Source organism: Herpailurus yagouaroundi, unplaced genomic scaffold, assembly GCF_014898765.1.
Source record: "Herpailurus yagouaroundi ecotype Mexico unplaced genomic scaffold, PumYag 67525, whole genome shotgun sequence".
NCBI lineage: Eukaryota > Metazoa > Chordata > Mammalia > Carnivora > Felidae > Herpailurus > Herpailurus yagouaroundi.
Window position 1 is genome coordinate 3,137,307 of NW_024420331.1, and position 27,845 is coordinate 3,165,151.

The window sequence follows — 27,845 nt, forward strand, 5'->3', positions numbered from 1 at the left end:
CAGCCCAGCAGAGTTCACTTAGCGCACAGGGAGGAAGAGCACCACAGGGAACTGACCCACGAGGGTCTCGAACTAATGGGACGGGACATAATGCCACCAAGCAAAGTGAAGGGCTTGTGTGGTGCCCGGCGGTGGGGGAGGGGAGGCGTCTGAGACAAAGAACTCACCACAGAAGTCGGTAAGCCCGCCTGAAAGCCTGTGTCCCAGACCAGCTTGCCCGGGGCCGGGCCGGGCTCTCACACCTCAATCCTCGCGGGCTCTACCTGACAACTCCCTAAAAGAGGCAGCAGCCGCAGCCGGCCACCTAGCAGCAGTGGGCCCCTCGGCTGCGTGCAAACGCGGCGCTCATTTTCCAGCCAAGCACGTCTCTCCCTAGGCGTCGTCCCTGCCAGTAGGACCTGAGGACCAGCAGCATCACCATTAACCAGGAGCTTGGGAGAAATGCGGTGGGGGGGGGGGGGGGGCCGGGGTGGCTCAGTCGCTCGGGTGTCCACCCCTCGATTTCGGCTCAGGTCACGCCCACGTCAGGCTCTGTGCTGAGCGTGGGGCCTGCCTGGGATCCTCACTCTCTCTCTCTCTCCCTCTGCCCCTCTCCCCGGATCACACACTCTCTCTCTCTCTCTCTCTCTCTCTCAAATTAAAAAAATATATACGCAGAGTCTTGGGCCCCACCCGAAATCTACTGAATCGGAATCTGCATTTCCACCAGATGCCCAGGGGATGTGAATGCGAAATGCGCAGAGCCCCTGGCTTCGAGCCCTCTGGCCTCTGCACTCTACCTCCTTTGAGAATTCAGGGGCCACAGAGGCTACCGTTCCCCCTCTCAGTACATCCCCTCTCTTTACTCACTTATTGCAAGAATCAGCTCCCTCCTCTGGGCAAATCCGATGAGGCGCTCGGAGTCCCTGGAGACCACCACCGGGAAGCCGTTGTAGTCGGTCTCCTTGATGAGCGTCTCCACGTCCTCCACGGTCATGCTGTCCTGGGTGAGCACGGACAGAGGTGGCTCTCCGCGCCGCGGCCGCATGACGTCAGTGGCCAGCGTGCGATGGGTGAACTCATCCTTCACGTCCAGAAACGGGTACCCGTTTAAGTGGATGTGAGCCTCGTAGATGCCTTCTTTCCCAAAGGCATCGGCCACCCACTTGCTGGTCACGGCTGCCGCCATCAAGGGCACAATGTACTCTAGGCCACCCGTTAATTCAAACATGATGACCACCAACGACACCGTCATCCTGGTAACCCCGCCTGCAACCGAAGAGAGGAGTACAGTTCTGAAAGCCCATCTCCGGGCCCTCACGAGGGCATGAACTATGGAAATGGACAAGCTGGCTATAAATACTCCTGACACCTATTCTGAAGAGACGGTCGTCCAGGTTGCCCATGGCGGGCCTCTGCAACGGAGGCCAGGCTGTCAAATGCGGCCTTCCCTCAGGGAGCCGCACGTCACTTCTGACGGGGGGGGGGCGCCGGGGGGCCGGGGGGGGCGGGCTTTTCTTCAGTGAGGGACAACAGGGTTGTCTGTCTACCCAAGACCACGTGCCTGGCTCTTTGGGAAGGGGATCCTATGTGGGCTATGCAGGTTTCTGACACAGCAAATGTGGCTCTCTTCCAGAACCCCACGAGCTAGAAAATTGTAGAGATTCGTAGGAGCTGCAGACAGGAGAGGGACCCAATTCTGTGTCCCTCGGTATTTAAAAGGAGACTCCATACCAACTCCTACTAATCACCCAATGAGCTTACACTGGGCTTTCTCGAGCTCAGCACTAGGAACACTTGGGGCTGGATCTTTCTTTGATGTGGGGGCTGCACTGTGTACTCTGGAATGTTTAGCAGCATCCCTGGCCACCGCCCACTAGATGCTAGTAGCACCGCCCCCGTAGGTGTGACAACCGGAAAGGACTCCTCCGTTGTCCAGTGCTCCTGAGAGGCACAGGTGCCCCCAGGTGAAAACCACTCTTCTAGATGGTACAGCTGCCAGATGGAGACTCCATCACCCTGGGCCCTGCATGACGGAGTGGAGAAAAGCCCTCTAATAAGTCACATCACACACACACACACACAGAGTTGATTCTCACTGTTCGTGGTGGCTATGATGTATAAAGTTGCCACGAACACTGTATGAGCAAACACTCAATCACTGCCCTATGGGAAACGTAAGGTTAGGTTTCTGCGAGTTTCTGGTCACATTTTTGTGACCCAGTCAACACCGAACCTTATTTTATGTGCATTTCTGTTTAAAGACACCTTATCTAGGACGTGTAGATGACTCGTTAACACTGAACTCACAGCCACGAGCACCGTACTCGTGCCCGAAGGGAGTTCTCCACACCCCTATTTTCTCTGCAAGCCACGTCCCAGCCTTCCTGTGCTTCGGGTCACCAGACAGCAATGTGGCTGGAGGCCATTTAAAACAGCAGAATCATTAACCGAAAGCATAAAAACGCCAAAACATGGCACTAAATAGACCACGGAAAGGAAAGGATACTCGTGCACAGTATACAAGAGTCGACTGCACATCACGAGTGAGATACATGCCTTGGTGCGCTAAGCCAAGGAGATTTAGGGCTTTCCTTGTGACGGCAACGCGAGCTTGCCTATCCTGAGAATGCCAGCACTCGAGTCCCTGCCTTCCTTCTCGCCGGTGCCCAGAGCCACAGTAGCCCGAGCGCTCCATGCAGCCCGCACCATCCCCCCGGGGGTTGTACCTAGGCAGGCGGCGGCTCCCACCATTGCGTAAAGTCCGGGGGTGACGCAGTCCGCTCCGGGCCTGCACCAGTTCCTGAAGACGATCCAGTCGTGGTGATGGTAAGCCAGCTGCTCCACGCCGATTCCCACCATCCTGCCCGCCATGGCGCCCACAGCCATGCTGGGGATGAAGAGACCCGATGGGATCTCCGGGGGAGGGGGGAACACAGGCAAAAGAAGCATGAATGGAGGAGTCCGTGTGTCCACACCCCACTCCCAGTGAGCGCTCCCCCCCCTCAACAAGCTTGCATTTTGCCTCAGTCTTCAGAGGAGGTGCAACGCTTCCCAACAGGGGTCAGCTGGCAAAAGGCGGGACAAGGGATTTCACCCGCTGAGCCAGGCCCAGCTACTGCGACTTGGACAGGACGCACTTTTACACTTGCGTCTCCTCTCCCTGGGAGGCGGGCCTGGTTCCCCTGCTGCGCATTAAAGAATGACAAGCCCCGCTGCAAATGACATTCAAAGTGAGCATCGGCCACTTGAGATACTCCCCACTTTCTCTCTGTCCTTGCGCGCCAGATTAGCTTTTGAAATGAAATGTCAAGCCCCAGCGTGAGAATGGAGAAGAAGGGCGCGCGGCCATTCACAGGTCACACAAAGCCGCTCGGAGCAGCTGCCCTGCACCTTGCGGAGCTTTTCACGGGCCGAGCCAGGTGAAAGGCAGCAAAGAAACAGACTACGTAAACTGGCAGTAAACTGGGAGATGTCGGTGGTAGCGTGCTTCACGTTTTGCCGTGTGGAAACGCGTTTTATCGCGTGATCAGACGCGCGCAACAGAACACGCCTGACTCTCCGTGTTCGCGGAGACGTCGCGTTGCTTGGCAATCCCGACCGGGAGTCGCCTTGATGCTCCCTCCCACACACCAGGTAAGTCTGGATCCTCGAGGACGATTTCTAGAGTTTGGGATGTTCCTGAAGAAACTTCCTTTCTGAGATGCCCCCGATCCCTAGGCATTTAACTCCCCGTAAATGCCAAGGAGACTTCTCCCAGCAGGCACCGGAAGAGGCCGCGAACGTCTTTCTCAGACACGCAAATAATCCATTTGCTAGGAGACGATGCGTCAGAGAGAGTTGGCCGTTTAATAAAGTCCACCCATCCTTGTTCTTAAGGCAAAAATTCAGGTTCGCATTTGACCATTACACACCAAAGTACCCAGTTTCTTAGACTTTATAAAAAGAAACAAATCCTAAAAGTCCCACACAGAAAGCAACAGTAACGAACACTACAGGGGCTCTGCAGGGTTCGAAACGTTTGGCTTCTGGTCCTGGGTGCTCATGACACAAACGTACGTTTTGTGAAAATTCCTCGAGCTGTCCACATCTCCGTATGAGCGACATACTCTGAGCCTTAGCTCCTTCACTTGTAAAGGGATTAAAATCTCTATTTCACAGGCTGGTTTATCAAAAGCATTGCTTCTTATGGATTAAAAGAATGTCAAGTGCCCGGCACAACAGAACGGTTGATAAAGGTCGGTTCCCCTTTCCCTTCCCATCACGATTTTATTTTTTTGGTTTTTTTCTGAAGTTTATTCATGTACTTTGAGAGAGAGAGTACGAGAGGGCACGCACAAGTGGGGGAGGGGCAGAGAGAGAGAGAGAGAGAGAGAGAGAGAGGGAGAGGGAGGATCCCAAGCAGGCTCTGCCCCGTCAGTGTGGAGCTCGAACTCAGGAACGGTGAGATCGTGACCTGAGCCACAATCCAGAGTTGGACCCTTAACCGACTGAGCCCCCCAAGGCGCCCCCATCCTGAGTTCATTTTGGCGAGCAGGGCGCTATCCCCAGAAGGACAGGAGGTGCCCCCACATCTTCCTTCCCCCGTTCACTCACCTTCATGCCGAAGGTAAAGATGGTAATGACGATTTTGAAGACCAGTGCCAGGGCCAGCTGCCACATGGCTGTGTAAACCCCCACCCCGGCCGGCCGGTCCGGGATGTCGTCCACGGGCCGCGTCATGTTCGGGTCGTTGATGTAGTCACACAGCTGGGAGGACTCGAGGGCCCCGCAGTCATTGAACAGCTCGGAAATGAGCTCACTCGTGCTCCGGCGCGTGTACGGGTTCGGGTAGGCGATGATGGCGGTGACGGCGGTCACCACGATGACCTCCAGCACCGGGTACTTGCCCAGCTTGGTGGTCTTGCGCCTCCTGCACCAGGCGATGTTGCCGCGGATGAAGAGCGTTCCCCACAAGCCCCCAAAGACCCCGAGCAGGATGAAGGGGAAGAGCTCGGCCATGTACCAGGGCGTGTGATACTCCACGTAAAAAAGAACGAGGCGGCTGTTCCCAAAGGGATTGATGGATCGCAGCGTGAAGGCCGCCACCAGGGCCGCGAAAAAGGACCTCCACAAGGTCTTCAGGGGAAAGTAGTAACTGACCTGGGACGGACAAGCAGAAAGTTAGTCGGCTGAAGAAAGGGCTGCGCAAAGCCCCAGCCTCCGACCCGCAGCCACCCGCTGGCGCTTAGTGTCACGGTCACACCCAGACCAAAGATGGGCAGTACTCGCTTCCTCAAAGTAGGTTCAATTAGGACCAAGATGCACCAACGGAGGTATTTAAAGGACCGTGTGTCTAAAGTGGAATCGATGCTGGTCACGATGTGTTTGAGCTATTTTTTACGAGGAATGGAAATATTTCATTATACTTCTGTTTATGTCACCAAGACCCTCCTGAAGGCACATAAAGCCCCGGATTTGACTCTACAGACAACAGAACAGGTCGACGGTTGGAAAACCCTGGCCCAGCAAATGTACTTGTAGGACACAGGAGTTAAGGATGGTTTTCACATTTTTAAATGCTTGCGGGGGTTGGGGGGTGGGGAGGGGGGAGAACCATCTTGTGATATCTGAAATATTCAAAAGGAAAAACAATATTTTGTGACACGTGAAAATCATATAAAATCCACACTCTGGCATCCATAAGGCAAGTTTTATTGGAAGGCGGCCATGCCCATTCACGTGAGTGCTGTCTGCGGCCGCTTCCCCGCTACAATGGCAAAGCTGACAGGTTCCCACCGGGACTGTAAGACCCCCCAAAGCCTAGAATAGTCACTCTCTGGCCCTTTGCACGGAACATTGGCTGACCCCTGGAATAGATCCATTCGGCTTGCCACAACCAGAAATGCCCCGCTAGGTTGGCTACGAGAAAGACTGCCAACTTCAAACAAAAAAAAAAAAAAAAAAAAATTACACCGGCAATTTCTGAAATTGATACTTGAAAACAGGTATTTAACTGCAAGAACTGGGGCTTCTTAATGAGCTGCGGTCAATACCCCTTGGAACACAGCCCTGAGAGCCTACTGCCGTGCCGGCCCTCCGCGCCCCTGACCTCTCAGGCCACAAATCCCGCCCCGTCTCACCTCCTCAAGGCTGAAAAGCACACCTCCTATTGGAGCCCCAAAGGCAACGGAAACTCCAGCAGCGGCGGCAGCCGAGAGCACCTGTAAGGCAGAGAGTGCCACATAGGTCCCGAGACCTGTCGTGCAGACATGCGTGCGCAGGGGACACGGGGCCAGGACCTCCAGAAGAGGCTGTCACCGTGGACGGGGGTCGAGGGAAGCCTGCTCACCTCGCGCCTCTTGCCCTCGTTCTTGCTGTACTTGGAGAAAAGGCTGCTGAAGAAGTTGCCACAGCAACAGGCCACGTGCACCAGCGGCCCTTCTTTCCCGAGGCTCAGGCCCGAGGACACCACCAGCACCAGGGTGACAGTCTTGATCAGCAGGGTCCACTTCCCCAAGTAGCCCCTGATGATGAAGCCGCTCAAAATGGTCTTTATCTGAAACAGAGCACAGAGAACGAGGTGGAATGAGCCGCTTCAATGCCACAGCGAGGAAAGTGACGAGTCCCCCCTGCCCCCCACTAGATTCACGCGATCATACCAAGGACAGGTTACTTTCGTTCTGGATTTGGCTAGGATTTCATATTAACAGAATTTGTAATAGTATATAATCTTTTTTTATTAATGATAACTTGAAACCATTCAATGCATAACAAATCTGGAGACTTTCTAAAGTAATAAGAGACCATAATGAGAACTGAAGGAGCGATTATCAGGGTCTCATTTTCTTTATGCCATTTTAACCCTGTTCACGTTATCCTCCGTTGTGTTGAAGAGAGACATGTAGCTATTGATTTTAACTCTTAATCTTTTATTATTGAGGGACATCCAAGATGAAGAGACAGAAAGCTGGCTGACTGTGTGACAAAGCAAACAGAACAAAATGGCAACTGAACCATAGGTCGGGGTCTGCAAACTGCGGCCCATTGGCTACATCCAGCGCACTGCCCATTTTTGTATGACCCACGAACTCAGGGTGCTTTCACATTTTTAAATGGAATGTGTAAACCAGACTACTAACCTTTTACTGACAACCGTTGCTAGATTTTCCCTCTCGGTTCACAAAGCCTAAAATATGGATTCCCTGCCCTTTTACTGGAAAAGTCTGCTAACCCCTGCAGCAGGCCAGGGGCATGGGGGTTTACTGCCCAATTATTTCAACTTTTCTGAATGTTTGAAAATATTCTTAATACGATGTCAGAAAAAGATGATGCTCAACATTCTAATAACGCGTCTCCAGGGGACGTAATGGTGACTACATTCAGAGTGACTCCTTGCCTTCCATAGAATCCTGCCCCCTCATACTGAAAAGGACTCTGGGACTATAGGTAGAGTCATGTTGCTCCTTTTTCAGATCTACCGCATTTTAAAAGGCCAAATAAAAGCCAAATAATGGCTTTCCTGCTAAAGGTGCGGTTTGCCTTACGCTTTTAGAATTCAACTGGGTGCCAATCTCAGTGATTAATTTCATATATTGGAGTCCTCCTCACCCCAAATCCCTATTCTTTGGATCCAGAAGCATCACCAATGGGTAATTTTTTACCTTCAACTTCTCCTACAACTGGCTGAAATGGAGTGAATGTTTACTGTCTGAGTTGGCAATTCACAAGTCTGCAATAAGTGAGTCAGCCAAGGACATCCATGGTCAATTTCTGTTTTTCCCATCACATAAATACATAACGGGACAATGTTATCTCTTGTCAGTGTCAGGATATTGGCATATCTTCCAAGTGCCTCCTGGTGGACATTGCTATGCCAAGAAATTAATTTCTCAAATAGCTATTACAGTCCTTCTTGAGCTTGGCGCTCGAAACCAGTGAGGACCGGCTCTCCCCCTGGAGATTTGATGCAGTTGGTCTGCGGTGTATTCTGGGCCTGGGGATTTTTACAGCCTCCCCGGGTGATTCAAAAATGCAGCCCATTTCTCTGTATTCAAGGGATGGTCCCCAAACATTCTCTGGCACCACGTCACCTTTGGCGAGGGGGGGGGGGGTGCGCGAAGTGAGCTAATCCTCAAAATTTTAAAGGTGGACGAATGGAACACTTAATTCACGGAGACAGACCGAGCGAGCGAGCGTGCAAGCACGCACCCGAAAAAGCACAAGTGGGGTGTTCTGGCGATACCATCAGACAGTGTTTCTTGAACTAGCCTTTCACTAATGGCAGACAGACTAGCGGTGGTTAAGGTGGTCTTTAACTAGTGGTGGTCGGCCTGTGTGAGCCCGCACCCAGGGGATCCCAGATCCCTTTATTTAAGGGATGTTTTATTATGCCTGCCGCAGTCCTGCCCTTTTGTGTTGCCTCGAGTAAAATTATCTATAATTTTTTGTCAGTTAGTTAATGTCGATTTGGACCCTAGGGTACAGTTTAAGAGTGTAACACCATTTAGAAAATTACAAGCATCTAAATTACCTGAGCCTCCGCCAGCCGTGACATGCGGTGAATTGAACAATGTAATAGGTATTTTGTAATTCTCTAAAATGATTTTATAAAATTGTCACGATCAAATTAGGAACTAAAGAAAGCAAATTCATTCCCAGTAAATGCCAAAAGGTAATCACTTGCTTAATATGAATTAATAGAGACCGAATCCAGTGGGGCTTTAACGAGATGTATTGCAGTGGTTCTGGGACTTGCCGGTGTTGACTGTAAAACCTTTCTGGTAAATGAACGTTGGTGTGCGCATTCGCGTTTTGCAACGGGCTGAAACATCAATTGAAAGCAACTTTTTAATTTATTTTTGGGACAGAGAGAGACAGAGCATGAACGGGGGAGGGGCAGAGAGAGAGGGAGACACAGAATCGGAAACAGGCTCCAGGCTCCGAGCCATCAGCCCAGAGCCCGACGCGGGGGTTGAACTCCCGGACCGCGAGATCGTGACCTGGCTGAAGTCGGACGCTTAACCGACTGCGCCACCCAGGCGCCCCAATTCAAAGCAACTTTTAAAAAGACATGATTTCTTCCGGAGTCAACGGTGGTTCTACGGACAAAGCAGGCAGAGAAGGAGGGACACCGGAACCCCAAGAACTACTCTGCACTTTTCAATGTGCCTTATACAAGAGCACGTGTCACACAAAATAAATGTTCTCTACATTTGCATTGCAAAAAAGGTTTCCAGAGGAATGTCCACTCTGAGCAGTTACTCTCTTTGCTAAAATGAGGGCGCGCGGCCTTGTATCTCACTGTGAGTGAAGTGAGTTTATGTAGTCACTTGGGTCTTGACTAGGAGGTTCTTTTCCAGCATGAATCACTCACATTTCCTGTCTCCTCTGCCCCTTTCCTCCAAGAGCTGGAGTAGGTACTGCACCCCGAGGTTAGGAATTTCAAGCCCTAGTGTGATAACAGTGAAAATTTTGCTACTACTGAGTCATGGTGACCGAAACCTCATTAGACAGCCGCCCTTGGCTTCGTGGTACTTTCAAAGATCATTGTGAGCTCTTTCATAAATTGAGAAACCAATCTGTTACATGTTACATATGACTCAAAAGCATATTAATAAAACAAGCACCCATGTACCCGCATTTCAGATAGAAGAATGGGTACCCAGGAAAGCCCCGTGTTTGTTTCCTCGGTGGAACCTTCCTCCTTCCCGAGCCCAATCGATCGTTTCCTTGCCTTCCTTTATACCATCCGCGTACGTGTGTGTCACTGAACAGGGTGCAGCTCCGTTGTGGCCGTTTGCGGACTTTGCAGAAATAGAATCACACTTCAGATATACCACTGCCCCTTTCCTCACTCGACACTGCCTTTCTGCGTTGCATCCACACCACTGTGTGCCTTGCACGTTTGCCACACAGGAAACGTGATGCCCGACTCAGGACTTAACTCCTTTCCGGTTCAGCTGTCACAAATAGATGCCCGCTTTGGACAAGACCAAGTGCAGGCGGCCCCTCACAGACAGAGCTCACCTCCAAGCCCCCTGTCTGTCTACAAGTTCGCAAGCTGAGCCATGTGTCCCCGGTTGTTGCTGCCTGAAATTTTCCAATACCCGTTGGCCACCTGCTCATTTTGGAAAGGCGACTTGGGTCAAAAAAAAAAACAAAAACCCAAAAAAAAAAAACAGCCTACCATCGGGCAGTGGGATCATAAAACTGAGAGGCCAACACCAGTCTGCTCTTTCTGTCATCTGGGGTGCGTCAGCTCTTAGACACCAAATACAACACAGTCGGTTCGGTCACAGCGCTCGTTTTGAAAACACAAATTTGTTCCAACGTGACTCATGCATTAGGGAAGAACTTGAGCATAATGCAAATTTCGCGTCTGTTTATGCACAATTTCAGCTGGGAGAAAAGCGGCGGGAGCGCACAAAACACACGCGGCACGTGCCTCCAACGTCTACCAGGTCACACGCTCAGTGGCGAGTACAGATTTCTTAACCATTTAACACGTGTAAGCCGGGCTACTGTTTCGACTGGCTTTCTGTCTTTTCTATACGTGTCGCTGACGGAGTTTCTGCGTGTCGTGCTCCTGGAGCCATCTCCCCCACGAGCGCTGTGGCTTCTCTTGTGCGATTCCGCACAGCCCCGTGAGCTGTAGGGACGCCCGTGTCGCGCTGCAGCACGACTGGATTGCCTTTCAGGTTCCTGCGGTAACGTGTTAATACAAACCGTCAAAAAGTCAACATGACGCATCAGGTCTTTTTCTTCTCCCTCTCTTTCCCGGAACGGGACGATGTCGCGCTTTTCCTTCGGCAGTCTCTCAATTACTCCGGCCCTTTCCGTGAACCGCCCGGAACAGCGGCAGTGCTGGCAAATACCAGCAAAGAATGTGGGCGCAGGGGAGCAGGGACCAACGTGGGGCTGTTGCCACCGTCGGCCACATCTTGAAACTCCCCACCCCCACCACCTAGGGGCGTTGCCGAAGCACCAGCCTGAAGGAAAACGGAACTGCATCGATGGTAGTGATAACATAAGAACTGGTGAACTTATTTCTGGCCAAAATTTTCAGCATCTGGGCTTTTGGGGAATTAGCTCGACTCTCATTATTCTAGCCAGCAGGTCCTCCTAGGTGGGAAGTTTAATCTCAAGCATCCCTCCTGATCGATGAGGTCACTTCCCTTACACTTTGGTTACACGAAAATGCAAAAAGACGTAAGAACTCTGAGCCCACAAGGGTGCGTTCACAGTGCATGCGCTGAATGTGGAGTCAAGCTTTTTAAGGATCGCTATTACCGTGTCACCAGAAGAGCAAAACAGGGCAAGGGAGTCGACCCACAAGAGAGTTGACTCATCAGTGAACTTTCTGGGTAACAAACGTCCATCGCTGTCTTTGCTCACATTACGTCACAGGTGCACTTACAAGTTTCTGAAGTGCCACACTTATGTATGTGGTCAATTAACTCCGATTCCACAGGCTGTGAGAGTTATGCCTGGCTTGCAAAGACAAGAATTTAATCATCTGAGAAGCAATGGAGCATAAATCCTGAATATAGAGCATAAATCCCTAAGCCAGACAGCTGGGTTCAACTTGCTGCTAACCAGCTTCGTGACCTCAGGCAAGTTACTTAACCTCTCTGTGCTTCACTTTCTTTAACTCTCAAGGGCAAAATAGCAGACCTTACCTCCTCGTCTCACCGTAAGGACTAAATGAGTTAACAGAGATCACATGCTTGGCACCTAGGTGCTACCTAAGTGTTTGCTAGGCTTGTTATCGGCACAGAAGAAATCCAGCCAGCACTCACCTCTGGTATACCCGAGCCACAGGCGTATGGTGCAAACACGCGCACCAGGGAGACGGCCAAAAACGCAAACAGCAATGCCCACAGGATGTACATTAGGTAATTCAGAATGTAAGCACTGGCGCCCTAGACGACAGACACAAAACAAGAAAGAAAGATGAGCCGTCACCAACCTGAGCGCCGCGCCCGCCCGCCCCCTCTGTGCAGAGGGCACAGCGGGAGCTTTGAAGGCATCGGCCAGCTTCCCATCCGGTCCCGTGTCAACAAAAAGGCCAGCGTTGGTTTTATCAGCTGTTGCCATTGCTACGGCAGGTACACACAAACACGGCACCGGGCGTTCGTCCAGGAGCTGTGCCCACACACCTTCCGCGGGGCGAAACCCTCAGCACTCGGGGAACCGCCAAGGTCACGGGGCCTTCCCCCTCGCCCGCCGCGGGGAGGGGAAGGCGGGACACCCAGAAGTCTGCCCTGGCGACCCCGGAGGCTCTGTCCGATGTTGCAGGATGCAGCCACCCGGCTGTGGTCCCCTGACCCGCAGCATCCACATCACCTGAGCCCGCGTGCGGGATTGCAGGTTCTCAGGCCGCGCCCCGGGGCTGCCGAGTCGCACGCACCCGAGGTGGGGCCCAGCAAAGTGCGCCGCGACACGCTTTTAGAGGGAAAAATGCATGTTCATCTCCTTCAGAATAACTCCTTGAACCATTTATTCCAAATTATCTGATGAATGAAGGCTGGCTTTCTGAACCAAACACACGGTCTGGGGTCTTTGATGCTGAGGACCTGGTTGGCCGGGTGGAGACATTTCTCTCGGCCGCAGCTTCTTGCCACCATCTGGATCACTCAAGTGAGGGGCGAAGGAAAGCGAGGTCACCTAGGAGTCAGGCCACGGATACGGCCGCATGTGCGCCTATTAAATGCCAAACCACGTTCCAGGAGACCGCTCCGGCCTTTACAATCCCATATATTCACACCCGAGGCAAGAGAAATCGGACCGAAGGATACATTTCACCCACTTAAAAATGTGCTTTTTTGAGACCAAAAATAACTTCTCACTCTTGGTAACAGTCATTCTTTGAACCAAAGCATAAATCTTAGAAACGGATGAAAAGATAGATGGCCATATTTCCCAAAAAAAAAAACCATATTGCAAGGAGGAGAGAAGAAATAAAATACGGTGTCCAGCCAATATTGCCTGCCCACTCCCATCAACCCAAGGAGAGAATTTATTTTTGGACATCATGGAGAGCACTGAGAACGTGTGAGATTTCAAGATCCCTATCTACCTCTCAGATTGGAAGGAATTAATTTTCAATTCCGCTGAGAAGGAGGTTTAGCAAAATGGCCAAGTGCATTCCACATCGCTTCAGCTGTGGCAAGTACATGGGGGGGGGAGGGGAAGGGGGAGTGGGGGGGAGGGGGGGCGGGGGGGGGGAGAAAAGGGATAAATCACATCCATCTTCCAAAAATAGTTCTAGCTTGAACGTCTCCGAGTTACCCCTAACGTGAATCTTGCCGACCCAGCGCCCCCCGACCTGGGTTTCCGATCTGTCAGTGACACATGCATACAGATCTGAAGCTCTAAGTCCCCTGTGCCGGGACACTCCCATCAGAGAAGGCCCAGAAGCACCCTCTGCGATGCACTCGTGAACCGCACTGGAAGACGAGAACTTGAACCCCACCAAGGTAGCACTTCGCACCTGCTAGGGTGGCTGCAATCAAAACCGGGCGAGGAGGCGGATGCCCTGAAACCCTCATACGAGCAAAGGAAGTCGGACACGAAGGTCCACATATTGTACGATTCCACTTAGAGACGGAAAGGTCAGTGGAGCGGTTGCTTCTGACTGGAGGGCTGGGAGGAATGGGGAGGGACTGTTAAGGGGTGCAGGGTTTCCTTGGTGATGATGAAGATGTTGTGAAATTATTTTGTGGTTAATGCGGCACAACACTGCAGATATTCTAAAACCCAGTGGGCTGCACACTTTCAATGGGCAAGCCATATGGGAGGTGAATTATATCTCACTGAAGCTGGTATTGTTAAAAAAAAAAAAGATAACTTCTTTTCTTATTAGAAGGCATAAAAAGCAACCCTATTTCTGCAGCACGATCAACAGATCACTCTCGCTAACAAAAATAACAAGGCTTTTACGAACACCTACGTTTACCATGCACACGAATCGGTACGGAAGGCTTTTCCAACTTCGGTTTGCACATCAGAGCTGGGAAAAGCCAAGCCGCACTGGTATTGAGCACCGACGGCTGCCGGAACAGACACTTGGAGATAAAAGTACAGACAGTCACAGAAGGCCCAGGTTCCCAAGCGCCCGTGGAACAGCGGCCGCTCCCAGCCAGGACCCTCCCCAGAAACGCACCTCTGACTGGTTCACCAGCAGCTCCGACCATTTCTGCCACAGGGGACACTTGTCCCTGTCCTCAAAAGTGGTCTCGTTGGACGTCCAGCAGCACTGCTCGTGGCTGTACCAGAAGGCAGACAGACAGACCCCCTCCTTCAAGTCGGTCATCCAATCGACGGCGAGATCGATGACCCCAGCCAAGGTGCCTGGAAGAAGCAGCGAGAGCCACTTAGAGGAGTCGCCCTGTGATGACGCAGAACACGGGGCCCGGGGCCAACGCAGAGACGCGGCCGGACCAGGAGATGAACATGCAGCAGAAGGAACACGTAGAGAAAGTTTCTTTCATCGATCGTCGGGTCTCCTGAGCACTTACGGCGTGGGTAAGCAGCGCCCAGGCCGGTGACGAGGAGAGGACAACGATCCGTGCCGCCTGCGTGCCTTAAATCCCGCAGGACTGACGGTCAGGCAGGTCTTAGGTCACCACAAGCCACCGGGGCCAAGCAGCTTTCAGAATTCACCCCTTCCAAAGTCTAGAAACACGGTACCTGTGCCCCGTAAATGATGCAACCCCCTCAGCGGCTTCTGGGGCACGAGGCTGGGATCACACACGTTATTAACCTGTCTCAGGCCAACCTGACGATTCACAGAAAACGGAGGCATAATGACTATACCTGCCTCATCGTTTAAGTACCGTTTTGCCACTAAATGGGAACCAAACTTGGAAAATCTCACCTATTAGGACTTTCCCGGATTTTTAAAATTACGGATAAGGGACCGTGTGGATCTATCTGAGTAAATAACTGCTTTGAACTCCGATGGAAGTGAGAAAACAGAGAGTGTGCGGTGGGCCACGGAAGCCTACCTTTGGGTCTCCTTCCAGAATAACCCATTCTAGAGTCTTTTACAGAGGCAGGGAAGACTTTCAGGCCGCTACATTTGGCAAACTATTACTCGATCTTTATCTCAATACCACCTCCCCACCTGCATCAACACCGAAGGCGTCCGCACACCTGCGACACGGCTCACCCTCCCCTGCTCTTCTCCTGTTACACCGAAAGCCGCCCCCTGTTCTCAGGAGAACGCCTGAATCCTTAGCAGGCAGCAGACCCGAACAGCCGGCCCCTCATACCTTTCCAGCCTCAGCTCTCTCCATCGCTGACCGCCACACTGCCCACACCGTGTTCCTGGATGGAGCACACCAGGCTCTCCTCTCTGCGCCACCTCAGCCAGCACTGTCCTTCCCACACCCGCCAATCTCCTATTGACCTTCCAGAGTCAGTATTTACATCCTCCTTCGGGAAGCCTTCCCTGATTTCCTAGGTCTGGGCTAGGCGTACCTCCCAGGCATTCCCCCATCACCATACCTGTCACATCCTGATAACATGAGTGTGTGTGTGATGAGTGTATGTGTGTGTATAAGTGTCTAGTCCATAAATGGGGCTGGGAGGGTGGAGATCCTGTTGTGTGGTTTGCATGCCATGGCCAGATGTCCAGACTCTGTGTCCACTCTATGTCCGCAAGTGGCTCGTCCACTGTTGTATCTGGGTTGGGGACACGGCGCGAACTATACATCCATAATGCGATAAATGAACGAAAACCAGAAAACCCCGGTCCAGCCATTCACTCCTCCCTTCGCACCAGTCCCTAGTCCACGCCCTGGGGATATGGCAGTGAACGAGGCAGACTCAGGTCCCTGCCTTCGTGGAACTGCACATCATGGGGGGAAAGACACTGGACAAAAGAAGTAAGTGAATCGGGGGCTCCGATAGCAGGTGGGACATGCTAGAGAGAAAAATCCAGCACGTTACAACGGTGCAGCCACCTTGGAAAACAGCCATCTGCAAGGTGTCCACCCGGGAGAAAGGAAAACATAGTCCGTGCAAGGACTCGCACACGAATGTTCACGGCAGCACTCCTCTCAGCAGTCGAAAAGCGGACACGACCCACGTGCCCATACTGCCGCATGGAGAAATAAAATGCGGTCTATCCACACGATGGAACAGCATCTGGCAACAAAAAAGGGTGAAGCACTGACGCGCGTGACAGGGCGAACCCCGAAACGTGATGCCCAGTGAAGGAAACCAACCGCAGGACCACATACGGTAGGATCCCACTGCGTGAAATGTCCACGAGAGGCAAACGTATAGCCACGGGAAGTAGATCCGGGGCTTCCTAGGGCTGGGAGGAGGCTGGGGGCACTGGGGCTTGATAGCTAAGGGGTATGGAGGGCTTCTGGGGGCTGATGAAAATGTTCTAAAATCGCGGTGACAGTTTTACAACTCTGCATACGCTAAAAACCACTCGATTGTACGCTTTAACAAGGTGAATTGTACGAGATGTGAATTATGTCTTAATGAAGGTTTTACACGCACACGCACACGCACACACACTGGGGCGAGGCTGAGAGAGGGAGAGAGGACTTTTAGGAAAGGTGGTCAGGGAATGCCTCAAAGGAAGAGGACACTTGAACGAAGACCTAATGAAGGTGAGGGAGGGGTCCAGTAGATACCCGAGGGCAAGACCCAAGGATTCCCCCCGAGTTTCGTCACTATTCTTTCATTTGTGATCACCTTATCCCTCCTCCAACCTTCCGGGCGGACTCAGCGGGCTGGCCCGCACTGTGCAGCTCAGCTTCCTTCGGTGGAACAACAGCGACACCCAGTGGTGATTCCTGATAAACGCCCTGTAGAGGCGACGCTGCTCAGGCCTCCCCATAATGGGAGCCGAAACAGGATGCCCAGGGCGCCACTGAGGAGAGGCCAGGCCAGGCAGTGGGACCCCTGAGTCCTCCCCCGCGGTCAGAACCACGGGCTAACGGAAAAGTCGACGGGACACAATTTGCTGACTTTCCCTTCAAGGCCACCTTCACTGTCAGTATCATCCCCTTCTCACCTTCCTCCTAGATCTGTCTGCTGGTGTGTCCAAGGGATCGCCCTTTGCCAGGGGGGTTTCAGCCCCAGCTGCACATTAGAATCGCAGGTAGAGGGGGCTGGAGAAAGAGAGGAGAGGGGCTTTACCCAATGCTAGGGCACCATCTCCGGGGATCCTATTTCCTTGAAGCCCAGGCAGCAGAATTTTTGTTTTCATTCCCCAGGTGATTCTTCCTGAAACAACTGACAAAAATTGGGCTGGCAGTGAAACCAACCGGGCAGTGTCAGATTGGTTAAAGAGAGCCCAATCAGGCTCTGACGATCGTCAATAAATCCATACTGCGCTGTGCGCCCTGGGAAGATGCTGGAGTATCTATTCGGGATTTCCTCATTTCCTCTATTTACTTGTCCTTCCCAGAAGGCAAGAATAACGATACAGTATACAGCTTCATACACCTATTCTACATAAAGACGTCAAAATTCACAGCAAATTCCTACCCTGCCCACTTTCGAAGGTCTTCGTGGCGAAACAAATTGGTGGCGAAACACCGTATATCCGTGAAATCAAAGTCCCCGCCGGCCTTGCTGCCATTTTATACAGGGGATGCCCCCGGGAAAGGGAGGCTAAAATTAGGGAAATGGATGGACAGCCACCGTGACCAGAGGGAAAGAGCCCCCCCTTCCACACTAGTCTGGGCTCTTTAGGACAGGCCAAGGCCAATGGAGCCCCTCCCTGGCAACCAAGCCTCTCCCACAACTGTATATGGAATAAATGAAAGAACGCCCAGAAATCAAAATCCTCTGTAATCGGAAAATGTGTATCTATGCCCCCTTAATATTCTTTTTTAGACCATTTACTACATTCAGCCTGTATTCTAGTGATCCTCTGATCGATCCTATAACCACAACTATGATGATATTACAGGCAGGTGATTTTTATCAAGGGCATCTCTTAGTGTGCTCAGATATTTTATTCTCAGACGTTAACCTTCACAGACTCCTAAAAGGAACTAAGTTTCAGGAAACAATTTCCACGGAGAGCTGGTACCTGTGACATTCAAAGGGCAGGAGTCCCCTCCAGATACTCATCCGTTCACTCTGGACACCTCCCGCTGGCAGCAGGGTGACGGGATTATAAAACGAAGGGCCCGGAGTCCCTGAGGGTCATAACAACGTCGGCCTGCGGGTATCTCCCCTGGGCCTAGTCCACAGCCTGCAGGGGGCTGGAATTATCCTGAGTATCTTTAGGATGTGTACAATTCATTCCAGGGCCTGCCAGTATCCGTAAACACCTCCCTCCTATGGGGTTTGGTTTTTAGAGATCAAAGTGCTCCCACACTTTCTGGCATACAATGCAAACTATGTGCCTTCGATAAAATTCACTACGGCAACAAACGACCGTGCGGTGCAGAAGCGGCTACCAGCTCTCTAATTACAGCTTTCCAGTGACGGCACTCGGGCCCACGCCTTGGGGTCTTGCCTTACTGATGGCACGCGTCACGTGAAACGTGTGGTCGTGTATTTTGCTCCTAGGTATTTCAAGTAAGAAAAGCCTCGACGGGTAAGAGAGGATCGCTTCTTTTTCGGGATACCGTCCCAGACAGTTGTCGATTTGGGTTTTGGTACCTCCAGCTCCGCCCAGGAGGACCTCCTGCCCCTCCACGTGTCCGCCGCGTGCCCGCCACATACCCGCCAGCAGGCCAATGAGAAGCATCACCACCCATCCTGACCAGGCGTCCAGCAGACTCTTGATGAACTCCCATATGGACTCCTTGCTTTTGCTGGTTATCTAGAAACAAAAAGACACAGTGGTTCATCTGGATACGCTCTGTAACCCATGCTTCCCGCCGAGGAACGGTTTCCTTGGGAAACAGGTGCCTAAGAAAATGAGTGTGATTAAGCAACAAAATTCCCACTGACGATATCCTTTCGGTTGCCCAGCACGATGACAGAATGGGCTTTCTGGCTCACAGGGTGACAAGGATGCCATAACAGTCTCCTAAGAATTAGAATCCGCCCCCCCCACCCCAAAAATCACTTAATTAAAAAAACTTCCAAAGTGTGATTTGATCTTTGATTATTCAGAAGCCATTCGAAGGGAGGCATGAATTCATCGTCACCACTTTCAATAAGAATTACTGCTGGGGGGTGGGGGTAGGGGCCCGGGTGCCGCAGACAGTTAAGCATCGAACTCTTGGTTTGGGCTCAGGCGTGATCTCACTGCTCAGGAGTTGGAGGCCCCTCTCTCCCTGCCCCTCCCCCCTGCTCGTGCACACATGTGCTCTCTCCTCTCTCAAAGATAAAGAAATAAACCTTATTTTAAAAAAAAGAATGACAGGGGCGCCTCGGTGGCTCAGTCTGTTAAGCATCCGACTTCAGCTCAGCTCATGATCTCACAGTCCGTGGGTTCCAACCCCACGTCGGGCTCTATGCTGGCAGCTCAGAGCCTGGAGCCTGCTTCGGATTCTGCGTCTCCCTCTCTCTCTCTGCACGCCCCCCATTCGTGCTCTCTCTCTCTCTCTCTCAAAAATAAACATTAAAAAAATTAAAAATAAATAAAATACAAACAAGAATTCCTGCTTTCACTTACACTGTAAGGTCTGCTCGCCAAAGAACCCCTTCAACAACGAGTTCATTTCCTTCGCTTCTTTCCCAGGGTGAACGTTATGAGTAACAGCTCCGAATGAGCCGCACGGGTCACCTTTGCTCCCCCTTCACAGAGCCCCGCCTTCCTGGGACGCCTTCCTCTCGGCACCCTTCACAGCATCTTCTGGAAAGACCGTGCGCTCCGCGGCCCGGCGGGCCTCTGGCACGACTACCTGGCCGTGCGACAGTGGCACGAAAGGAGCCGCGAGGAACGCATACGCGAAGGGGCGAAGGGGCGAAGGGGCGTGCGTGGCCGCGTTCCGGGAACACTCTGGTGCCCAACAGGGCCCGAGGGCCGGAGTCCGGCCGCCGCGGCTGCAGGCCGCAGGCCGCCCCGTCTCCTGCGCTCCTCCTCGCCGGGGACCAAGGGGCCGGCCGTCCTCTGACCCCGCCGCACCCCCACACGCGTCTCTTCCCCTTCTCCCGACGCTCGGTGCGGCGACGGGACACTCCTCGCCTATGGGAAGGTGCCGTCCCCGAGGCCCCGTCCGCCACCTCGCCACTCTCTCCCTCCTCTCGCTCGCGGCCGCTTCGCCGGTTCCCCTCCTCCGCCTCTACGGGCCTCTTCGAAGCGTCTGTCACGGGCGCCCCGTCTGCGCCCCGCCGGACCTTCTCCGCCTCCGCACGCAGGCCGCCTCGGCCGCTTCGGACCCCTCGGCGCCCGCCCGCGAGCCCCCGACGCCCCCGCAGCCCCGACCTCACCCCGGAACCGCAGGGCGCCCCCCACCTGCCAACCGTCCCCAGCCGCGCGCTGCGTCGACGGCGCGCACTCGGAGCGGCTCCCGCGGAACCCGCCGGCCGCTCCCCTCTTTCTTCCTCCCTCCCGCCAACAGAGGCCTCGTCCGCTTCGAACCCGCGGCCGGGCCTCTCGTCCCGGCCTCCGCTCCCCGCCCGCCCCCGAGACCCCCCCCCCCCCAAATCCCCGTCGGCGGCTCCCCTGACGAACTCCTGACCCGGAGCCTCTCGCCGCCCGCACTTCACTGCCCTCGGTCGCACCTTCTTCCTCTTTCCCCCCAGCTGATCTCCGAGCTTCCTTCCCGCGTCTCCCGTTGCGACGCATCCTTCTCGCACTCCGTGGCCGCGACCGCGACCGACCGGGAAGAGGAAACCCAACCCCCTCTTCGCGACCTCCTTGGCCACCACCCCCAGCGCGGCTCCACGACCCGTGCCGCCAGACTCATGTCTTCCCTTCTGGGAACCCTCCGCCGGGCCTCCGGGCCGCCGGGCCCACCCACGGCGCCGGGTTCTGCCACGCCTCCGCCACGCGAAAAAGGGCCGCTCCTGACCTGGGACCCCTTTCCTCTTTCTCCGCCTAGCAAACTCCCCGTCATCCTTCCAGACCCCAGTGAAATGTCACCCTCTCTAAAACACCCTTCCCTGACCGTCCCTCCCGAATGATCACACGGCCCCGATACCACCTCGCCGTGGCCACTGACGTATGGGCTGACTGCCCGCTGGACGCCAGGCCCTGAAATACAGGCTTTCGTACACACACACCTCATTCGGTGTTTACGCCGAATGACCTCCATCCTCGCAGAAGAGAAACCAGGGTCCCGAAACGGCACCCCAAAAGTCACCCCGCCTAAAGGGGCCAAGGGCACGATGTGCCTGACTTGTCTGGTTCCGGAGTCCCCTCCCTGCCCCCCACACCATACCTCTGTATGACACAGCCCCCCACCCCGAGCACCTAATACCGTCATTATCTGTCCACATCTCTGCCTCTCCCACTAGCCCTTCTCTTTTTGAGAACGTAGCCCAGCATGTGACACGTGACCCTAATCTCAGCTCAGGAAGCGTCCCCCTTCAATATGTCTTTTAGGAACGCCACCTACCTTTCTGTGTCTGTCGGTGTCCCGTGACTTTTCCCTTAGCCAGTCGATGGTGTGGAAGTCCTCATATGTCCCCACATCAGGGAATGGCTCATCGAGGAAATCCATCAGGTTTCCAGAACCACTCATCGCTCCTGCATTGACCATGCTAGTTACACCTGGGAGAGAGAACCTGTGATTAAAACCATCATGCAGGACATCTGCACAGACACGGCAGAATCATCCACATGTACTTTTTCCTTTGTCACGCGCGGTCGTTATGTTTTGTAAAGGCACCATGAACTCCAAACTGGTGAGCACGGAGGCAACGTCCCAAAGCGTTAGGTGGGGTTAGGCTCCCGCAAGCATCATCTTTGCGAATGAGGTCGCATTTTTGTGAACGGGTCAATCTACAACCTTGTTTTCTGTGTTCCTGTTTAAGGATATCTTACCGAATAGATGTTGCTGATTCATTAACACTGAAGTCGCGGCTGACAGCGCGACAAGTCGTGCCTGGACGAAGCGTGTGTGACAAATGTCTTTTCTCCACAAGGCACGCTGCAGCCTTCTTCCAAATGGAAACACCAGGAGCACTGCATCTCGGGGCCATTGCCAACAGCACAATTACCCATAATAAGAGCACAAAAATGTGAAAACCCTGGCACGAAACAGTCCGGGCAAAGGACACTCGTTTGTAGTCTGGGAGCTGAAATCAGACGGAGGGGCTGGGAACGCGCCTCTCTGGGGACTCAGACTTTTCGCCACTCTGCACACGCACACGCCCGTGAATAACCGGGACAGAGGCACGCGTGGGGGCTGGGGGGGCAAGGCTTACAGGTACGTTTTAGCGAGTAGGCAGATGCGCAGACGCAGACCCGCAAATCACGAGGATCGGCCACCCGCATTTCTGGAAAACCTCAAGGACTGCGGAAGCGAGGGAGCCGTCCAAACGAGAGCACTGGAGGGGAAGCAGGGCGGAGGCGCGCCGCTCACAATCGAATCCCTGGAACCGAACCAGTGACTGGTCCTCTCGTGAGATGAAGGAGACCACGCAGGCAGGCAGCCTCTGTGGTCGTCACTACAGATGTGGCATGCTGGCGAGCATGCCAGGAAGCCAGGGTGAGCTGCAGAGGGTGGTGGCCCTGGGTGGGGGGGGGGGGGTCCCCCCGGGGCCCAAAAGGGAAAACCGACCCCCCCCCCCGTGCCCCATGTACGGGTCTGAATTTTGGGGTCCCCCCCCCCCCCACCCAAATTCACATGTTGACGTCATAACCCCCAAGGTGATGCTGTTAGGAGGTGGGGCCTTATGGAGGTGATTAGGTCAGGGGCGCAAAGCCATCACGAATGGGATTAGTGCCCTTTTACAAGAGACCCCAGGGGCACCCAGGTGGCTCAGGCGGTTAAGCGTCCGACTCTTGCTTTCGGCTCAGGTCACGATCTCGCGGTTTCACGGGTTCGAGCCCTGCGTCGGGCTCTGTGCTGCCCACGCAGAGCCTGCTTCGGATTCTCTCTCCCTCTCTGCCACTTCCCCACCCGTGCTGCCTCTGTCTCTCTCGAAATAAGTACGTAAACTTTAAAAAAAAATAATAGGTAATAAATACACACGTATATACAAGAGACCCCGGAGAGCTCCCTCACCCCTTCCGCCGTGTGAGAACACAACGGAGGAGTCCTGACTGGGAAAGGGGCCCTCACTCACCCCTCCAGGCTGGCCCCCCGGCGTCAGGCTTCCAGCCTCCAGAACTTCGAGACCTAAGTGTCTATTGTCTGTGAGCCCCCCCAGTCTGTGGGACTTGATCACAGCAGCCGAAACAGACAAGAAAGGCCAAGAGCCGGGCCAGGCTGGCCGCATGCCCCCTGGGCACAGAAGCTCTGGACACAGGCACTCACTTTCAATTTTTCTTAAAATACAGTCGAAGGGGCTCGGGCTGCCAGAAAAGTAGCCGGGCGGAGAGTTTCTCTTCTTCCTAAGATAACAATTCCACTCGCACCGTCCTGGCCCCCAAGACACCTTCCACGTTATACCACCATCAGAGCCTGATTTACAGACCACGTAGGAGCTCATTTGAGATGTAGGAAATGCTCTGCAGCAGGACCAACGCTCCCCACCAGCTAGCAGAAAAAACAATACGCTCTCACAAAGACAAGAGGTTGGAATAAGCACTAAATAAAAATGGCTTTGGCGAAGAGCATGGAAATTTGAATCATAGGGCGAGGACCACAAAAGTGCTGGAGTAGATGGTTAAAGAGGCAAAGGGTAGTTATAAAAATATTTGAGCACAGGCGTCTCTCATCGCCTTATGTCTTTTTGTATCTGGAGGACTCAATCACGACCTGACGAAACCAACTGCGTTTTAATCAAATGGAAAAGTCGCTATGGGCAAAGTGGGGTAATCACCTTACAAGCAATAAAGTAGCAATAGTGAGTGATTTATTGACCGTCTGTGCAACTCGGCTGCTTTAAAACTTTAAAAGTTTGAGGTCTGAGCTATGCCAAGCTGAAAACTATACCCGCTGACGGGTACCCAGGGAAGAATCATGTTGCATAAGTCAGTAGCAACCAATAATAAAAAGGAAGGAGTGAAATTAGAAAGCAAAGATCTCATTCTCATTTCTACAAAAACAAGGTGGTAACAGCTTTGTATTACATGTGGCAAAGAAAATCTCTGATGGGAAAAATAAGAGAGCAGAGACTCGAACATTCTATTAAAAAGGGACTTCGTGTTCCCTGAAGCTTAACCAAATCTGTAGTCAAGCAACAACTCCAGGCAATCAGGGTTGAATCAAAAAGTCACTCTTGAGAACAGTCACCACCTTTAAATTCTGATGGAGTAGGTCATGGTCGCGACAATTAGACACATAACCGGTAAAGAAAAATAAACGGGATCTAGTTGGGGTCTTCCGTGGGAGCCCAGAAGGAGGTGGTGAGGTCACTTCTGACACTGGGATTATTAGGAAAGACAGGAGGGTCCGGGGGAGGGTGAGAAGAGGGCATCCAGGTTAGAAAAATGGAAAGAATTCTATCTGGAATCCAGGTGGGAGACATGGATGGGTAAGGAATGAGAGTCCAGCCAAACGTGAGAGCAACTAGAAGCGAACTCCAAGGACTTGCTGAGAAATAAACTTAACCTCCGTAAGTTCATCATGGTTCAAGGAACAGCCCCAAATGGATGCCAACAGTCATCTGTACCTTAGCGGGGAGCCCCGCTCCTCTCACCTGTTCTCATTTCTTCTCTCCAAGAAGAGTGCTTCTGCTGGCACATGACACCTATGCTTATGGCTTCAAGGCCATGGTTTCAGGAAGGACAACAGCCTGGAACCTGGATCTGAGATTCCTACTTGGTCTGGATCATCTAGGTCAGGGCTCAGCACACTGCAGCTGGAACACAGCCGTGCCCAGTCGTTTAGGTAGGGTCTATGGCTGTTTTCACATTACGAGAGCTGAGCGGTCATGGCGAAGACAGTATGGCCCACAAAGCCTAGAATGTTCAGTATTTCGGCCGCGTACAGAAAGCGTTTGCTGATCCCTGATCTACGCAGTGGGCTGACTGCAAAAAAGGTCCTATTCTCTACCCCTCCGTGTATCTACCACATTTTCAAGGGGACTTCACTGGTCCTCTTTGTTAAGACGTGGAGTCCATCTCTCCACCCAGTGACTCTGCACCGGCCTTGTGACATGTGGCAGAAGTGACAGCATGCACGTGTGCTCAGTCTAGATCCCAAGAGGTGATGAGGCTTCTGCTTTTTTTTTTTTTTTTTTTTTTTGACCTCCACCTCTGTCATGGGAAGGAGCCTAGGCTAGAATGCTGGAAGCTGAGAGACCGCACGGAATGGAGAGCTGGGTCATCTCGGCTGAGGCCGTCCTAGGTCACCGAGGCCCAGCCAGGCACAGATCGATGAGCGAGCCCAGCCAAGATCAGCTGAGTTTAGCCCAATCAAATCACCCAGCCCACCCACAGACTGTGAGAAGCATAAACGGTTATTGTTCCAAGCCACCGGGTTTTTTGAAGAGCCTGTCACGTGGCGGCGTCCTAACAGTGTTTAACATTGTTACTTGGGCTCGAGGGAGAGGAGGAATGAGGCAGATAAGCGAGCTGTGGCATCGCAGACCAGCCCCGGGGACGGGACGGGATGAGGACCGGCTGATAAAACGCCTCCAGCTGGAGGCATCCGCGGCCTGACAAAGTAACATCTCTCCCACGCGACCCTGTTTACCTACAAAGGGGCTCTGGAAGACACATGGGGCACCTAGATCTTTTATGCAGTCCTTTAAGGCAAGAAGGTATCTAGGTTTGGTCTTCCGGTAGGACGACTCCAAGGGGCTAGGGTCAAAGTGTTCGACAGCAGATGACAACAACGGACTGTGTCCAGTAAAACTCACTTCACCCAGGGCCCAACGAACACAAGCATGTGTTAACTGTGACACTCTCGGTGACATAACTTAGGACGTCGATGTCGAACACAGCTCTGGATGGGTCGGCTCACCCTCAAAACAGGGATCTGTAAAATGTTAAGGAAACCCGCACTTTGCATAGTTGGGTGTCGGCAATAACAAAACGGTTTCTCCAAGGTGAATGAAGGCAGGAAATCACCCAGATCAAGATTAGGAATGACGGGTTCTGACCCAGGTATAACCAAGGCCTGACTGAACACAGAACACCCCATCCTAGGCTAATAAGGATTATCAGCATGTCTGACCAAAAACGTCACGCAGAAACCCATACATTTGAACGATCGTTTCCTCTACCTTAAACGGCTTTCCTGCCCTCTGACTGGAAAGCTTCTGTTCACCCTCCAGAATCCTGTTCTGTTTCACTGTCTCTCGGCAACGTGCACTAATGTCCCCAGAGGGATTTGAGGGCTTCCTCCTTGGCAACCCCAAAGCATGCTCGGCTTTTCTTGTTTTTTTTTTAAACGATGCTTAAAACAGTAACAACACAAGAGCCACCCTCTTAACAAATCTTAAGCGTACAGCACGTTATTGTGCAGAATGTTGTATAGCAGATCTCTAGATATTTTTCGTCTTCCGTAACTGAAACTTTATACACAAACCCCCCCATATCCGCTCCCCCCCAGCCCCTGACAACCACTGCTACGTTCTGCTTCTGTGAGTCTGACTCCCTGTAAATGAAACGATGCAGTATTTGTCTTTCTGTGACTGGCTTATTTCATCCGTGTGGCTGCGCACGGGAGGGCTCCTTTTCAAACGCCACCGTAGGTACACGTCACGTCGTCTTGGCCCATTCATCCGCTGATGGGCATTTCGGTCGCCTACTTATCTCTGTCCTTCTCCCGGTGGATCACGATGCTTTCTTTGCTGACTCCCGTTAGTAGGTAAAGGTCTGCTGGTAGCTCCGTACCTCGGACAGGGGTCTGGGAGCTAGCTCGGGCCCAGGAACGCTCGGGGCACAAAGCAAGGGCTGGCAAACCACAGCCCGCAGGCCAAATCCAGCCCACCGCCTGTTTCTGTAAATAAAGTGTTAAGGGCACATGGCCGCACGCCTTCCTTTACCCACCGTCTGGGGCTGCTTCGCCCTACCGCAGCCGAGTGCAGCAGCTGCGACAGAGACGGTAAGGCCCGCAGAGCTGAAAACACTTCCCCACTGGCCCTTCATAGGAAACATTTGCTAACCCCTGAATGTCAGCTCAGTCGCTACAAGGGGACAGAAAGGAGAAAGGTGGCAAGGACAGCCTGCTGGAAAGGCTCATGAGCCCGGGAGGTTTCAGTGGCAGTTTCTAGCGCGTCCACACTGCGGGAGGAATCTTCGGGTACTCACCCCCGTGGGGACCAGCCTTCCTTGCTGATTGGAGGGTTTTCACCTTTTAATCTGAGTTACAAGTCTCCATTCCATCTGCCCAAGTCATCTGGGAATTCGCTAATAGGGAAGTCGGCAAATAAGGCAACGTGGTCTGATCTGGGAAAGAACTGCCAGGCTCTTACGGCACCGGGTCACTGCCAGGCTGAGAGAGGAAGGGACAGGTGGAAGGCCTTCAACCTCGTCTTACGTGTGGATGTAAAACATGACAGCAGCACCACGCGTAACGGCTCCAAGTGGGAAAGCACCCAGACGCCCGTCCACAGTAGAGGAGAAAAATGTATCAGGGCTTAGTCCCACAATCGAACACTACAGAACAGGCGTTGGCAAAATGCATCATCCCGTGGCCCAAGTCCAGCTCACCGCCTGCTTTTGCACGGCTCACCAGCTAAGCATGGCTTTTACACTTTTTTAATCATCAAAACACAAAAGAATGATATTATGTGACAAACGAAGATTGTAAGAAATTCAGTTTCGGTGTCCACAAAGTAAGCGTTATTGAAACACAGCCCCGGGGGCGCCTGGGTGGCGCAGTCGGTTAAGCGTCCGACTTCAGCCAGGTCACGATCTCGCGGTCCGTGAGTTCGAGCCCCGCGTC

At 53.0% G+C, this 27,845-nt stretch overlaps 1 protein-coding gene across 3 annotated transcripts in view; it reads right to left on the bottom strand.

Moving 5' to 3' along the window:
- The window catches only part of CLCN4 (chloride voltage-gated channel 4), a 59,919-nt gene that overhangs the window by 13,350 nt on the left and 18,724 nt on the right, over positions 1-27,845 (bottom strand). For 2 of the 3 annotated variants that reach the window (XM_040467617.1, XM_040467618.1), the window contains 9 exons: positions 21,456-21,624; positions 18,667-18,766; positions 14,126-14,313; positions 11,760-11,882; positions 6,311-6,517; positions 6,102-6,182; positions 4,576-5,121; positions 2,709-2,895; positions 850-1,248 (listed from right to left, as the gene is read on the bottom strand). In XM_040467617.1, the coding sequence (XP_040323551.1) occupies positions 850-1,248; positions 2,709-2,895; positions 4,576-5,121; positions 6,102-6,182; positions 6,311-6,517; positions 11,760-11,882; positions 14,126-14,313; positions 18,667-18,766; positions 21,456-21,624 (2,000 nt within the window). The remainder of the gene's footprint in view (positions 1-849; positions 1,249-2,708; positions 2,896-4,575; positions 5,122-6,101; positions 6,183-6,310; positions 6,518-11,759; positions 11,883-14,125; positions 14,314-18,666; positions 18,767-21,455; positions 21,625-27,845) is intronic. The other variant, XM_040467619.1, reaches the window with a different exon arrangement.